The sequence below is a fragment of the Marmota flaviventris genome, chromosome 17 (genome assembly GCF_047511675.1).
Source record: "Marmota flaviventris isolate mMarFla1 chromosome 17, mMarFla1.hap1, whole genome shotgun sequence".
NCBI lineage: Eukaryota > Metazoa > Chordata > Mammalia > Rodentia > Sciuridae > Marmota > Marmota flaviventris.
Genome location: NC_092514.1, coordinates 66308818 through 66326167, shown reverse-complemented (window position 1 = coordinate 66326167; position 17350 = coordinate 66308818). Strand labels below are relative to the sequence as shown.

Genomic DNA, 17350 nt, shown 5'->3' with positions numbered 1-17350 from the left:
AAGGGTCATCAGAAACCACTAAGAAAAATTATTCACCAACAGATTGATAGCCTAGAGAAATGGATAAATTTCTAAACACACACAACCCATCAAAACTAAATTTTGAAGAAAAATAAAATATGAACAAACCAATAACAAGTGAAGAGATTAAATCATTAATAAAGTTTCTCAACAGAGAAAAGTTCAAAACCTGATGGCCTCACTGCTAAATAATACCAAACATCTAAAGAACAATTAATACCAATCCTGCCCAAATTGACTTAAGAGAGATTAAAGGCAAGCATAAGATCTGAAACTGTAAAACTACTATAAGAGAATTAGGAAAAAGCTTCATGAAGCTTTCCAGACATTGGTCTGGAAAAGGATTTTTTTTTAGAACAGATCACAAAAGTGCAGGAAACAAAAGCAAAAGCAGACAAATAGGATTGATTATGTCAACCTGAAATAGGATCACATCTGCACAGCCAAGGAGACAATTAACAGAGATGAACTATGTAATGGGACAAAAGGTATACACTTGAAGGCAGAATAATATCCAAAATATATAAAGAACTCAAAACAATTCCACAGAAGAAAAACAAAGAATTAGATTATAAAATGGGCAAAGGAACTAAGCAGACATTTCACAAAGGAAATTTTTAAAAAATGATATCACTAGCCATTAAGGAGATGCAAACTAAAATTACAATAAGACATCGCCTCACACTTGTTAGAATGGCTATTACCAAAAAGACAAATGATTAAGTGTTGCAAGGCAGGTGGAAAAAAAGAGAATCCTTGTATATTGGAGGTGGAAATGTAAATTAGTACAGTCTTTATGGAAAACTATATGGAGGTTCCTCAAAAAACTAAAATTGAAATTCTCATATAATCTACCAAGCCTGCTTCTGGTACTTATCTGAAAGATTTGAGATCAGCATGTTAATAGATATTTGCACACCCATGTTCACTGCCACACCTATTGACAACAGCTGTTACAAACTCAACCTATGTGTCCATCAATGAACAAATAAAGAGAATGCAGTATGCATACATAACAAAATGCTACTTGACCTTAAAAAAGAAATCATCATTTATAACATAGATGGAGACAGAATATCATGCTAAGTGAAACAAGCCAAACACAGAAAAACAAGTACAACATGTTTACTTTTTATAGAATTTAAAACAACTGAACTCATAGAAGCAGAGTAAATTGGTAGTTACAAGAGCCTGGGAGAGATTATAAGGTACAAAGTCTCACTTAGAAGGAATAAGGCTTATTTTAGATCTATTCCACAGATGAGAAATACATCTAACAATTGAATAGTGTACAGGGCAAATCACTGAGTTTAAATCTCAAATACTCTCATCAAAAAACAGAATATTATATCATATACTGATACAGCATAGCTTAATTTAGCATATCAACTTAAGTAGTAGGATCAGTAATAATAATAAACAGAATAGTGACAATAAAAAGATGTGTTATAAGTAAACTGAGATAAAAGAAGGGTAAAGAGATTCACTAAAGTTAAAGATACTGCTTCTAAAAATTGCCATTTCTTCTGGCCCCCTGATAATTAGGACTTGAAAGTTAGGAGAGAGGCCCTCAGCATATCCCTGCCTGGTAGGAGTGAAGCTGGGACACTCAAGATGGGAGATGGGTGTTAAAAATATTGAAAGACAAACCTGCATAAGCTGCATCATGATTTTATATTTGTACAAAAGATAATCTCTTCCTATCATGCATCATTATTCTATCTAGGATCAGAAAGCACCTATTATATAAAATCCTAAAGCTATGTTAACAAGTAGGTGCATAGAAAATATCCCAATCCTACCTCTTTCTCATGCATTCGAGAAAGAAAATGATCATCATGGAAACTGCTGGATTTTCTCAGGCTGAACTTGGGAGTCATCTGTGGAATGAGTAACAGTTTTTTAATAATTTTTCAGACCTGGTTTGTCTTCACCCCAAAAGTAAACTTCTAAAATGCCTGAAACCCATACCAAATCATCAGAGAAAAAAAGTGATTTATTCACTTTCAAATGAAATAATTTTTAAAAATTACTGTGCCTTTTAATATGGGACAATACAATTTTCTATTAAGTATTTGATTGATTGATTGATTGGTTTTTAAATCTGTCCCCAAAAAAATCCAGTGGAATTCTCACCTACCAGAGAAACTGGGAGAGGCTTCTGTCTCAGGTACCGAGGATTTTCTATCTGAAGATATAAAAATAAAATAATAGTTTATTAATTTTCAAATTGATAAAATATAGACTTAAGCTGCTATATCAAAACATTTTCTATAATAAACCAATATTTAGTTCAGTTTTAGAATGAATATATAATACATGTTAGTGGTCCGCTAATAAATAAAATACAAAACAAACTCCTTTGCATGCATAAATGCACCTTCAAGATCCTCTCACTGCCAAACTGCCAGTCTCATCTTCCATTACTCTTCACTTCACATTTCATGCTCCTAAAATCCTGAGTCACTTGTGTTACCAGAAAGTGATAGGTCTTCTTGTGCCTTTCTGCCTGTGAGTTTGTTCATCACTCTGTATGCTATAAGCATCAACTACCTATTCATTCTTCAAATCTCAATTTGATCACTACACTCCCAGACAAACCTGGTATGTGACTCCTTAAGCATAGCTCCATACTAGCAAAGGACAGTCCTTTGAGACTTCCCTTCTGTCTATCTTTTTGGCTTCATCTGTCTCCCACCATACCCTACATTCCAAATACACTCGACAATTTGCTTTATCTTGAAAGCACTATACTCCCACATCCCCATCATTAAGTCTTTGAAAAATAAAACCCTTTTCCCCATGTCTTCACATGATTAACTTATTTAAGACTTGCTAATTAGAAATGACCTTCCCCAAGAAACTTAGTTCCTACCATGTTAGTAGTATCCCAGATGTTCATTCCCTTTTATGATCTAGTATCCACCCCCAAAAGAATGTGGACTACCTTGTTATCACTTTTTCCCTAACGTCCACCAGAGTGCCCAACAGTGTTCATTAGTGAGGGAAGCAAGAAGAAGGAGAGGAAGGCACAGACAACCTGGTCCCACCGTCTTCTCAGTTCGCAGAGTACCCTGTGTTTACGCTCTTGTAGTCCTTCCATGGTATTTTAAGTTTCTATAGTATGTCTCCACATTGCCTTGGGGCAATGAGTACAATATGAGTACAGAATGAGTACAATAATGACAACGTCTCAAATTTTGTATCTCTGTTACCTAGCATAATATCTAGTAGCTTTTCAGTGAAAAAATTATTGAAATCAGATACAATGATTATTATCTCAACTATTCACAAATAAACTGAAAATGAAAAATCATTATGACAGAAGTCTAATTTCTTCACATTATGCACTCACAATGCACTACATGTATTATCTACATAATATAGAAGAACAAAAATTCGGCGAGGATAGTGAGTGGCACCAGGGAGCAAAACATTTGAATTAAGTGATAAATGTTTTCAAACATATACTATTGGACTCCATGTCTCTGAAATATCATTTTGTTTGCAAACAAAATTTCCCAAGTAATTTATTACGGTTAAAAATCATGGAAAATGAACAATTTGATTCAGTTTAACAATAAAAATAAGATGAATACAAAGAATCCGTTAATCAAAGAATATGGAGGCAATAAACTTGAAAAAAAAAAGAACTTAGGTAAAACAGAGAAGAGTTTCAATAGCAACAGATAAGATCTGAAGAGGAACTATATTACAGTACCTAGATTAAGAGGAATATTCAAACCAATTTTCTTTTACATGGAGGGCATATACCATAAGGTAATGGCAACCAATCAAATTTAAATTTCTCTCCCTAGCCTCCAAGACCCATGCAGATCAATAGAGCAACCAAATAAAAACACCCATCAGCCAGGCCTACAATATAGTGAAGAGAAAGAATACTAATTCCTGGATTAAGTGGTCCACATAAAGATCCGAGACCAGCAGAATGAAATCTTGAGCCAAATCAAAGTGATACAGCAGGGAGGGCAACAGGGGAACACCTCAGGGTCCTAGAGATGGTAAGGACATAAGCATCATCAAATACTGACCTGCCAAAGGAGAGTGGCCTACCTTTATGCAGCTTGCACTAAAATAAAAGGGTGGGGGGAGGAGAACTGATAGGTCAGAATATTATAAATGGAGAACAAACAGAAGGCTTGGAAAAGTGCAAAAAACAAAACAAAAACCAGAAAAGGAAGCCTTAGGAAGGATAAGGTTCTACATAAACAAGACAGAATCAAAGAATCCAAAGATAACAAACCAAAATAACAACCAAAAAAGTCACCATTTATTAAAGAAACCGAACTTTGGTGTGGCAGAAGAGGGCCTTTCTGAACCGAAAATAAAGTAAGACGATCAAACTAACACCTAGCATAACATCATTAGTTATTGCTGATTCAGAAAAATCTAAAATAAATAATCATGAACAGAACAAAAAATCCAATAACCATAACAACTTAGTATAAAAATAGAAAATCAAAATCAAAACCTTCCAACAAAAGGAAATGCTTTTCTTAAAAAGCCAGAATTAGGAAAAAAAGAATAACAGTTCTTCTTTTGAGTCCTCTTCCTCTAGCACTTCCGCCTCATACTTTTGTGCCACCCACTTACCATAGGCCACTCATTAACAGGTATTTCATTGTTTTGTTCCATCACTAACAGGACAACACACATGCAAATATAACTGCAGATATAAGAAACACTGGATACCAGAATTAAAAAAATAGGAAAAAAAAGTTAAATAGGAGCTAACCAAATTAAAGATAAAATGGAAGTCAAACAAAAATCATCTAAGAAATAGAGCCCATATTAAGAGTTACACAAGTTAAAAAAGATAACTAAAGTAAAAGCAGGAGATACAGAAGACAGGATATGAAACTAAGAGGTGAAACTGAATATGGTTAAACAAAACATATTTTAAAAGAGCAAAGAAAAACTTTCAAATGTGGACAAGAATCCAATAAATGTATAATTAGATTCCTTAAAGAAGAAAATTAATTGAACACAACCCAGTATTTAAGCATTAAGAAAACTTCTTTTGGGGGATAGTAGAGGATAGGAAAGGTAGCAGAATACAACAGTTACTAATAGGGCATAATGTAAAATTGTGGATGTGTAACCGATGTGATTCTGCAATCTGTATTTGGGGTAAAAATGGGAGTTCACAACCCACTTGAATCTAATGTATGAAATATGATATGTCAAGAGCTTTGTAATGTTTTGAACAACCATTTAAAAAAAAAAAAAGAAGAAGAAAAGAAAACTTCCTTTGCTGCAGTCTGGCTGGGCACAAATCACGAGCCACTCAAGCAGGAACAAACTTTATTTCTGAACTCTACCAGCACACTCCACACAAGCTTCCCGGGAACTCTCCCGAACGCCACACAGCTCCTCCAGGAACCACCAACCGGAAATCCCTCCTCCGGCTCTTCCCCAACCAATGCGAACTCTTCAGGAATCCCCAGGAGAGCTCAACGGGAACTCCGTGAGAACTCAAAAGTCATCATCTTAATGGCTCGTTGGCATCACCTCTCCACCACTACTTCTGGCAAAAATGCCATGCGTCATCCCGACTCGGCTGTGGCCCTCGACATTCCTTAAAATAAAATTACCTGAAACATTATATTGAATACTTTCACTCTTTACCTTAGAAAATTGACCCAGAAACATCCATTCGTAAATATATATCATGTTTTGAACAAAATTCCAAGTGATACACTAAATATGGTTCAGAGTATTATAAAAATTAAAAAGTGAACTTTATAAACTAAAAAAAAATTAAATCTTTGGACCCTGGCCAAAAACAGTAAGACATAAATGGAAAAAAAAAAAAAAACTTCTCAGTTTTAACACACATCATACAATGGAAGACAACAGTACAAAACTATATTTAAGAAACTCATGGAAAGAAAATATGAGTCAACTATTTTATATCCTGTCTAGAGTCCTTCAAAAATCAAGCATAAAAAAAAAAACATTTTAAACATGGAAGAACTTAGAAAATTACTTCCTTCCTGTGAACTAAAGTAGAGGATGCATATTTTTCTCTTAATCAAAGGTAATTTAAAAAAAAAAAAAAGAACAGCCAAGGAAATTTCAACCATGAGACTAATATTTTCTGATTAAACAATATAATATTTGCAACTTACATTCAGATAGTTCCAATAGAGCAAAGTGACAAAATTTAATAGGCAGCAGATATGTAAGTTATTATCGTACTATTCTTTTTCTACATGGATTTTTTCACAATAAAAGTTATAAAAATGTTTTCTTTAATAATCTATTATACTCAGGAGACTGAGGCAGGAGGATTGCAAGTTCAAAGCCAGCTCAACAACTTAGCAAGGCCCAAAGCAATTTAGTGAGACCCTATTTCAAAATAAAATATTAAAAAGGGGCTGGGATTTGGATCCGTGGTTAAGCGCCCCTGGGATCAACCCCTGGTACAAAACAATATTTTTATACTTTTTTCAACATTTATTTTTTAGTTGTAGTTGGACACAATACCCTTATTTTAGTTATTCATTTCTATATGGTGCTGAGAATCAAACCCAGGGTCCTATACATGCTAGGCAAGCGCTCAACTGCTGAGCCACAACCCCAGCCCCCAAAACAATATGTTTTAAAAGGTATTATACGCAAACTGATCACTTTTATTTTTCTCCCATGAAGCCAGATACCATTGCTTAGCCTAGTTAAAGGGAAGTTTGTGATCAGTATATATCTTAAATACATGCTGGGAAAAAAACTTTTCAAATAACATTGATTCTGAAGAAAGAGAAACAGGATCATGTTAAATTTTTATGGATAGACACTGCAAAAAAGTAAGTAGTTATTTCAGATTACCAAATAAATGGAATGACCATAAATGACTTCAAAACAATTAGACAAAAACTATAAATATATTTTAGAAGGAAAAAAATTATTTGTTATGCTTTAAAAATAATTTTAAAACATTTTTTACAGATTAGAACATATCACTTAGAAAAGTTACACTGTCTTAATACTTTACATAGATAAATGCATGGTAGCTTTTTATATATTTTTAGTTGTAGACAGACACAATACCTTTATTTTGTTTATTTAGTTTTTTTATATGGTGCTCAGGATCAAATCCAGTGTCTCATGCATGCTAGGCAAGCATTCTACGACTGAGCCACAACCCCAGTCATCATGGTAATTCTGGGAAGATAAAAAATCTGGGAGAACATCTTTAACTACAAGGCAACATAAGAGATCCTTCAAAGGAGTTATTTCCTATGTCACGCTTAAGGTTATAGCATGTTCATTCAAAAATTACTTCCTACACATTTCCTGTGTGCCAAGCATTTTGAAAGATTGTTTTTGATGAAGCTATGAGGAAAAGAATTGTAAAGACCTGACAATAATACCAGTTGAAAACACTCCATAAAGTCATGCTAAATAATGCCAGAAATGATAAATAGTTGGATAAACAGATTACTTTTATCTTACGTTTTAAATATCTTTAATAAACAATTGACTATTTTAAAGCAAAATTAACAAAAACATAATAAAATTAAAATGTAACGATTTGTTGTGAGGTTTACAACATTAGTAGATTAAAGGAGGAAAACTATACGATCTTCTCAAAAGAAGAAAAAGGTATTAAAAATGTTCTACAAGCATTCATGATTTTTAATACCTTGAGGATGTGTGAATAAAAGAGACATCCTTAGCTTGGTAAAGGGAATCTACAAAAAATATTTATCAAGAATCATTAATCCTAAAGACTCAAAGCACTCTCTTAAGATTAGAAATAATACAAGGTGTCCCCTATAAAAACAATGAATTGTTGAATAGAAGTGTTTTTATAGGGGACACCTTGTATTATTTCTAATTTAGTGCTTCTAAAGGCACAGTAGCTGGGGAAAATATTAGTGGCTTTCAACTCTTTCCAGTTTTTGAGCAGGTTAATGATCAAGACCAGTGTGTTCACATCCATGTGGTAATTCCATTTAAAACTATTAAAAAACTGAAAAATGCTTATGATGTTTACAGTCCTAATCTGCGTTTTATACAGAGCTTGCTTAAACAATTTGCCACCAGCCACTCCCACCGGGTGACTGAGATGCCAATAAACTCTATTCTAATTTTGACCCGTGGCTCTATCAGACTGCAAACAGATCTATTAGAGACCATGTGGCAGGACAAGAGAACTACCAAGATGGAGTTGATCTGTCCACATTTTGGCCTCCACTTCCGCCTGGTAGAGAGTCAAAAAAACTTCCAGTCGGCCCATCCCTGGGTTGGAAAAACAGGGGAACCGGAAGAGATGTTGCACAGTTTAATGTCATCACGGCCCACCATAGGGAGCCGCCATTTCTCCCAGAGCGGATCTCACAGGCAATTCCTTTAGAACCATCCATGGTAATTGAATTGATTCCTGAAAAAGGGCCACAACAAATCCCTACTGGGGTTTTTGGGCCACTCCCTAGAGAAAATATAGGGTTAATTTGGGGACATAACAATTTAAAAGAGGCCATCGAGGTGATACTGGAGTGGTAGATTCTTGTTTTGAGGGAGAATTAAATGTAACTGTAAAATCAAATTATGCCATCCGGCTTACTCCTAAAAACACTATAGCCCAGTTGATTCTTTTACCCTATAATTCGGATGGACACCCACAAGTAAATTCAGTTTCCAAACCGCCAGACACAGTGTACTGGTCTCAACTAGTGCAGCAGGAGAGCCCCCTACTGGAACTTAAAATTAGTCATAAGAATTTCAAAGGCGTAATGGACACAGGAGCAGATAAATCACTCCTGTCCAGTCACTTCTGGCCTAAGAATTGGCCCTTACATATAGCGCCAACTAACTTAGAAGGGATTAGACAAATCTCACGGCCTGCTCAGAGTGCTAGGTATCTCCATTGGGAAGATCCTGATGGGAATAGTGGAGTTTTTAAACCTTATGTGTTAGAGTCCTTACCAGTAAATGGGGAAGAGACATATTAAACAAAATAGGATTATTATTAATAACTTCAAATTCTATGAGATCATTTGAAAAAAAATTTATCAAGGGATTCTTCCTGGAGATAATGAAGGAAATTATCAGGAAAATTATCTGCTTACAAACCAGTCTCCTCGACAAAGATTAGTAAACACTCTAGAGCAAAATTTTTACTAGGGACCCTGAGTGTCTCCCTGATCCAAAAGACACCAGAAAAATCACCTGGCTCACAGAAGAGCCTATATGGATTTCTCAGTGCACCATCTCAGGAAAAAAACTTAAGATAATTCATGTGTTAGTTGATGAACAACTTCAGGCTGGTCATATAGAATTAATGTTTAGTCCTTGGAACACCCCCAATTCTGTTATTAAAAAAAAAAAAGTCAGATAATTGGAGGTTATTACAGGATTTAAGGGCAATAAACCATGCAATTCAGCCTATGGGATCATTGCAGCCTGGACTTCCTTCTGCTACAGCAATTCCTTTAAATTATAGCTTAATGGTAATAGATCTAAAAGATTGTTTTTTCTCAATAAGGTTGCATCCTGAGGATTGTGAAAAACTTGCTTTCAGTGTCCCAGCAATTAATTTTTAAAAACCTGTTAAAAGATATTGCTGGAAGGTTTTGCCTCAAGAAATGCGTAATAGTCCAACTTTATGTCAAAAATTTGTGGGTCAAGTGATAACTCCTATAAGAAATAACTTTCCTGATACATATATTATTCATTTCATGGATGATATATTATTAGCTCATGCTAATCCAGAAGTACTTTCAGAAATTTTTACTCAGTTAGAGGCTTCACTTACAGCAATGGGTTTGTGCATTGCTCCTCAAAAGATACAAAAGATGCCTCCCTATCAATATTTGGGTCAAATAATTCAAGGACGTACAATCCGTCCTCAAAATCTACAGATAAAAGTTAAGGAGCTACATACCCTTAATGATTTTCAAAAACTATTAGGAGATATCAATTGGCTGAGGCCATCCTTAAAACTAAATACTTCTGATTTAAGTCCTTTATTCCAGGTATTACAAGGAGATCCTTCTCCAACTTCTCCTCGTCACCTGATAATAGAGACTAGAGCAGCTTTAAAAAGGTTGAAATTGCAATTGAAAATGCACAACTTACTAGAATTAATCCTCAAGAGCTGGTATACTTATTAATATTTCCAACTGCTTATGCCCCTACAGGAGCTACATGGCAAAGATTGGGCGTTATTGAGTGGATTCATATAGCCCACTCTCCCCAAAAGACATTAATTCCTTTTCATGACTCTATTGCTCAATTAGTAATTAAAGGTAGAACGAGAGTTTTACAACTAATTGGATCTAAACCTGATATCACAATTATTCCATTTTCTGTTCAACAAAATAATTGACTTTTTCAAGCTTCTAGTCTATGGCAAATAGCTTTTGCTGATTTTTCTGGTCAGATAGAAAGTCATTACATTCGTGATAAAATTATTCAATTTACATAAATAACACCACTTATTTTTCCAAAGATTGTACATGCCCAGCCCATAGATGGAGCCCTAACAGTGTTCACTAATGGTTCAAGCTGAGGTAAAGCAGGTTTTTATAGCCATGTTCACACAGAGATAATACAAACCTCATATACTTCTGCCCAAAGAGCAGAGCTACAAGCTCTAATTTGTGCCTTAAATTATTTTGCAAATGAGCCTATTAATATTTATTCTGACAGCTTATATGCAGTCAGAGTTAACAAAAATATTGAAACTTCAGTTATTGGATATACCTCATCACAAGAGGTATTTAAATTATTTCATAATCTACAAAAGGCGGTACAAATACGAAAATACTCATGTTTCATAGAACACATACGAGCTCACACTAATCTTCCAGGACCTTTAACATCAGGTAATGACAAAATTGATAAATTGGTAGCTGTTTGTCAACAGATGTCTCCATATGATTGTGCACAAGCTTCACATTCTTTACATCATCAAAATGCTTCTAGTTTATGAAAAAAAATTAATATTACCAGAGAACAAGCTCGTCGAATTATAAGTCACTGCCCTAAGTGTGTTATTCACACTCTATCTCTGCCATCAGGGGTAAATCCCCATGGATTAAGACCAAATCAAATATGGAAAATGGATGTAACTCATATTCCTCAATTTGGTAAGCAATGTTATGTACATGTAATAGTTGATAGACATTCCAGATTCATTTTTGCCACAGCACGTACAAAGGAAAATACTCAACATGTAATTTCTCATTGCCTAGCAGCCTTTGCTGTGTTACGATGCCCTTTACAGATTAAAACAGATAATACACCAACTTATGTAAGCTCTTCTTTTCAACAATTTTGCCAAGAGTTTCAAATTGACCGTAAAACAGAAATTCCTTATAACCCCCAATGGTCAAGCCATTGTGGAACGAGCTCATTTATCTATTAAGCTACAATTACAAAAATTAAAAAGGAGGAATAGGTTTATGACTCCCAAAATAGCCTCAACCATGCCTTGTTTGCTTTAAATTTTTTAAATTGTGATGCAGAAGGTCACACTGCAGCTGAGAGACGTGTCTTCCACAGCAACAGGCCCTTTAGGCAGAGTTTTGTGGAAAGACTTGCAGACTGGTCAATGGGAAGGCCCAGATCCAGTGATTATGTGGGGCAGAGGTCATGCTTGTGTTTTTCCAGAAGGTGCTTTCCGTCCTATCTGGGTGCCTGAACGCACAATCAGACATGGAGGAAACAGAGCCGAGATTCAAGCGACTGAAAATCAACCCGGAGAAGCCTCCACTCAAAAGAAAGAGATATCGAAGAAGAATGAAGACAACCCACCAAGACCCAGCTGAAAAGCTGATCTCATGGGAGGACATGAAAAAGCTGACAACACACGCTTCGAGAATGATTTGACTCCTAGGAAGAAAGAAGACCCCATTGATGATGGTAGCTACAGTGATTGCCCTGCTGGGCTGTCAGGTAAAAAGGAGTCGAGCAGACACTTACTGGACGTATTTCCCAGATCCAACCGTGGTACACCCAGCTGTGTGGACTGGAGAATCTATTCCAGTGTTTACTAATGATGCATTCATGAAGGGAGGATTTACAGATACTCGTATTACTCCCAATCATGTGAATAGATTTAATTATTCTGGCTACAGTGCCCAATTAGCCTTGTGTTGGTACCACGATAAACATGCTGGCTGTCTCAGAGTATCATTTGAGGAAAAGACAGCGATTGGGAGACCTAGACTGATTAATCATACTATTAATGGAGACTTAAAACCTTATTCTAGAACAGTGATCAAAATGGGACTTTCCCATAACAAACCAGTCATTTCTGCAAAACCTCCACGAATACCTCGTTGTCCTAATAGTTTAACAATTAAGATTGGCACTTTCCTGGATGGATAGATTGTGTAAATACCTTTCTAGTACAACATAAGGTGTCTAAAGACAGTGGGTGTATCTTAGACTGGTCTCCAAAAATTGATAAAAAACAATTACGAAAAAGTTCTGCTATGACACCTGCAGGATTTGTTAGCAATATTTTGAGTTTGGTGCTTAATTGCTGCCTCAGAATTCTTACATTTTACAGACAAGCCTTTACGAAAATTTGTTGGCAAGAACTGTAAGGAAGGTTCTTGCTATGGCTTACGAGCCAGTGTCCAATCTCCTTATGTTTTAATCATTGGAAATGTAAAAGTTAAATGGATAGATGAAAGATATGTTGTAACATGTAACAAATGTAACCTAACTAATTGTATTACTAGATATAATAGAGGAAAAGGAGTGCCCTCTTTTGTTTTATTGCCTGCTAACATTTCAGAGCCATGGTACGCTGATGCTGGTTTTCAAGTCTTACAGCAAATCCAGACCCAGCTAGCGAGACCTAGACGTGCCATTGGAATTATAATTGTGGGAGTTATGGCCTTGGTTTCTTTTATTGCATCCACAGTCACAGCTTCAATAACTTTATCTCAAAATATTCAACATGCAAAATTTCTTAATAATTTAGCCCAAAATACTTCCTCTGCACAATCAAGTAAATATTGATGAAAGGACTGAGACTAAGTTAAACGCCTTAGAAGCAACTGTTATAAATATAGGTAATGAACTTTCAGCTTTAAAGTTTAAAGAAAGGCTTAAATGCCACGCAAGTTATAAATATGTGTGTGTTACAGCTGCCAAGTACAATGCTTCTCTCTGGGACTGGGAGAAGGTTAAGAACCAATTGTTGGGTATTTGGCAAAATAATAATAATAGCTTGGATCTTTTGGAACTCCATCATCATATCCAAGATATTCAAAATAATAAAACTGATTTTCAGATCCTTCTTCTTTAGCAAATCAAATTTTGAAGGAATTAAATGGATTTAACCCTGGAAACATTCTTAAACACTCAGCCTGGTCCATTATTACACTGTTCACTTTGCTGTTAATTCTTTTTTGTGTTATAATAATAGGATGGCGAGTCTTCAGAGCAAGAGTATAGAGACTCAAGAGAGTAAATCATTGCCTGCTTTTTAAAAGAAAAAAAGGGGGAATATGAGGGAGGCCATCCTCGCAAGTGACTTTAGTTACCTCCCTGGTTGGGTGAGAGGCGCTTAGGCACAGCTGTGTCAGAGCTTTCCCCACCCTTCTCCAGGTCTGACGGCTTGACCGTGCAGAGGCATGTCTGGCCACTACCCCAAAGACCCAACTGTTGCCCCTGATCTTGGGATGCTGCCCCCCTTAATCTTCATTGGGTGAAATTTTCCCCAGAATTTTTTGTTCTCCAATAAAAGTCCACTCCCTGGTGTGTTCTCTCTCTCTCTCTCTCTCGCTAGCCTCTTCAATAAACCTCACTACCACAATAGGTGGCTGGAGGCTGGAGCTAGGAGGAGCCATCCTGGAGCTGGTTTAAAAGTAACTGGAGTCTTGTCTCTTTAATTCAAAACTCCCTAGCGGTTTCTCATGATTGGAACCTTCTTTCATGAAGCCTACGCGAGTCGCGGGCTAAGAACGCCATGGAGTTCAATCCCTGGTACCAAAAAAAAACTGTGTAGATAGATATAGATATATAAAATCAAAGAAAAAAACAGACAAATGCCACTGAATAGAAACAAATGACAAATGCAAAAAACCTTGAGGCACAATTTGCATTTGAATGGCAAATATACATATGAAGTATGCTTAAAATCCTTAGAAATATGGAAATTTAAAGTAATATCATGGGTTTGGGGTTGTGGCTCAGCAGTAAAGTGCTCACCTCGCATGTGTGAGGTCCCGGGTTCGATCCTCAGCACCACATAAAAATAAATAAATAAAATAAAGGTACTGTGTCCAACTACCACTAAAAAATAAATATTTTTTTAAAAAAGTAATATCCTAATGAAATAACATTGTATCATTTTATAGACTAACATACATTAAAATTTTAACAAAATTGTTCATGATATGAGCCACTACTGATGGATGTATGAATTAGTACAATTTGGCGCTAAGTAGAGGTAATAATACAATCTATTTAAATATTGTACCACAAAAAGAGGCATATTCTTTACTAAATAGCAATACTGTAAGCATCCATCTCTTTGAAAACTAGAGGCAGCAAATTTCCAGCACACTTTTATTGTCTAAAAGTATACATATATACATATATATGTCTAAAAGTATACATATATACATGAAAAACAAGTAATCATTCTCTACTTTTGAAATGCTGAAAACAAGCACAGAAAATAAGCTCTTCAAAGACATATACAAATCTGAAAATATATAAAACTCTAATTCATGAAGCAGAATTAAATATAAGGGGGGAAGGGGAAGAGGAAACAGGAATTCTCAAAGATGCTCAAGCACTAATTAAGTTTAGAACTTAAAACCGAAAACCATCTGTGATTTATTTTTACCCATCTCTACATTTATAAGCAGGGTACAAAATATTGGTTTAGCTAATTACAACGTAGCATTTCAACTATGCAGATGTAGCTCCTATTTCATTCCCTTCATCTTTAAAAGCTATTAAAGAAGTAGAAGACTCACTTTATTATGATGAATTTCCTTTTCAAGCTGGCCATTCAAAAAGAAGGAAAACTAGAAAATGTCTACTGTAATTTTTAAAAGCAACAATGAGCACTGTAAACTAGTCCTGATATTCTGTTGTTGTTCATGTACAATACACTGAGTTTATCTTCTAACCACTTTAAATGTGCAATGGGAATTATTCATAGTAAAGCATGTTCTTGAGTCTATTTGGGGAAAATAAGCAATCTATTTTCTGATTTTGTAACAATTGCCAGATGTGCTTTGAAGTTAATGTTCCCACTTTGTAATCCACAAGTTCCAGAACTTGAAGCAATCTGTAAACAGTCTTAACACTGACTTTTCATGCTTTTTTAGAAAACTTCTTGTTCTCTCATAATACCTCAAGAAAGGATACCACAATAAAGAATGTCTGAAATGGAAGAAAAAGGACTTATGTGAAACATTGACGTCTATGAAAATATTACATAGAAGGCAAAACAGAAAATAATTAAATTCTAATAGCAAGATTAAATCCCATTGCACATTTCCTATTTAAAAAGCAAACAGAATCACAACGATAAAATATATAATTTTGAAGCTAGAAATGAATACAGATATCTGAATGCTCTTTAATGAAAACTAGCTTTTGACATTTTATTTTTTTTAAGCTGGCTTATTTGATTACAAAGGGTGTTCTGCCAGTTTATTTTGTTTTGTTTTGTTCAAATTATTCAGGCCAAACTGACATAAGCAAATACCTCCATATAGACTAATGTTAATCAACTAGAAAAGTTCTGTTTCCAGGAAAAATTTAAAGGAACTTTACCTGATATATGAACTTTCTCAGAGGCAAGGACATTATCAAGCAATATATTACCAGCAATTCAAGTAAAACAAATGTTTTTATATAACAATATCAGAACTGCCAAACATTTCTTGATATCAAAAGATGAATTCAGACTGCAACACCAAGTTGATTATGCTTAAAAATTGTTTTTAAGTCAATATTTTAGAATTTTACGAATGTTTTACCACAGAAATAACACTAGTGGAGACTCACTCACTAGTTTACCTAAAACATTTCAACAAACATTTACCAATCATAAATAATATTCAGATATAAAAACACAGTCCACTGGCACAAGCAAAGGAGCCAAAGGAAAAGAAGAGAAACAGGCATAGTGCCACTTGATTTATGAAACAAATAGAACTGTGGTAGAGAAGAAAACTGTCATCTTTTTCAATAAATGCTAGTGCCACTTGGATTTATACAAAGGATAAAAATAAACCTTAACTCCTGATCTTAAAACATATACCAAACATATACCAGATGGCTTATAGATCCGAATAGAAAACACAATAAAACTTCTATAAGAAAACTATTTTTCCCCCAAGAATATCTTCAGGACTTTAAGATAGAGATTTCTTTACATTCAAGACATAAAATGGTTCTACTATATGGAGAAAAAACTGATTAAATTAGCATTCAAATTTAAGATTTCTGTTCATTGAGGATACTAGTGAAAGAATGAAGAAAAGCAACAAAGTGAACAAAATATTTACTATACTATATTCCAAAAGGACTCTTATCCAAAATACATTAAAAACCCTCTTACATATCAATAATAAAAAAGCAGATAATCTAACACAAAGATAAAACTACTTAAAATCCTAAAGACAAAATTTTATGTAGGCGCTGTACTCTGAGAGGCTATCTAAATTATCAATAAACATATAAAAAGGAACCCACCATCACTGGTCAGAAAAATACATATTAAAATCACACAAAGCAATACCAATAACTACCTTTAAGAACAGCTAAATTTTTTTTAATTAAAAAAATAAACTAACTGGCGACCAAGTATTGGAGAAGAAGCAACGCAAAGGCAACTGGCTCAGCGCTGATGAGGATATACTGGCACACCACTTTGGAAAACTGTTTTGCAGTATCTGATTTTATGTGTTAGCTTTCTGCTGCATGACGAATCACCCCAAGACTTCAATAACTTAAAACTACAACCATTTTATTTACCTCACAATTCTGTGAGTTGGCAACTCAGGGAGCTCCTCTCTGCCACTCTTGCTCAAGTGTCTGGAATAGTGCAAGAGCACTAATTAGCACAGGTTCAATAGGCCACTCAGTAGACCACACTGAGAACAGCCAGACTTCCCAAATTCCTCACAAGGACAGCAGAGGAGCAAGGAAAATTTGACCCAGCAGAGGATCAAAAAAAAGTATGATACCAATGCAAGACAAGGGCAGTATGTGTGATGAAAACAGTCATTACCTGCACTTCTTAGAAATGTATAATGTTCCTTACATACCAATTCACCTTATATGCCAGCACAAGCAGCACTTGCTGCTTAAATCTGCT

At 35.0% G+C, this 17350-nt stretch overlaps 1 protein-coding gene across 5 annotated transcripts in view; it reads right to left on the bottom strand.

Moving 5' to 3' along the window:
• Cep112 (centrosomal protein 112) overlaps nt 1-17350 on the bottom strand; it is a 466461-nt gene that overhangs the window by 388595 nt on the left and 60516 nt on the right. For all 5 annotated transcript variants that reach the window (XM_071603145.1, XM_071603146.1, XM_027946274.2 and 2 more), the window contains 2 exons: nt 2162-2209; nt 1824-1901 (listed from right to left, as the gene is read on the bottom strand). In XM_071603145.1, coding sequence (XP_071459246.1) covers nt 1824-1901; nt 2162-2209 — 126 coding nt within the window. The remainder of the gene's footprint in view (nt 1-1823; nt 1902-2161; nt 2210-17350) is intronic.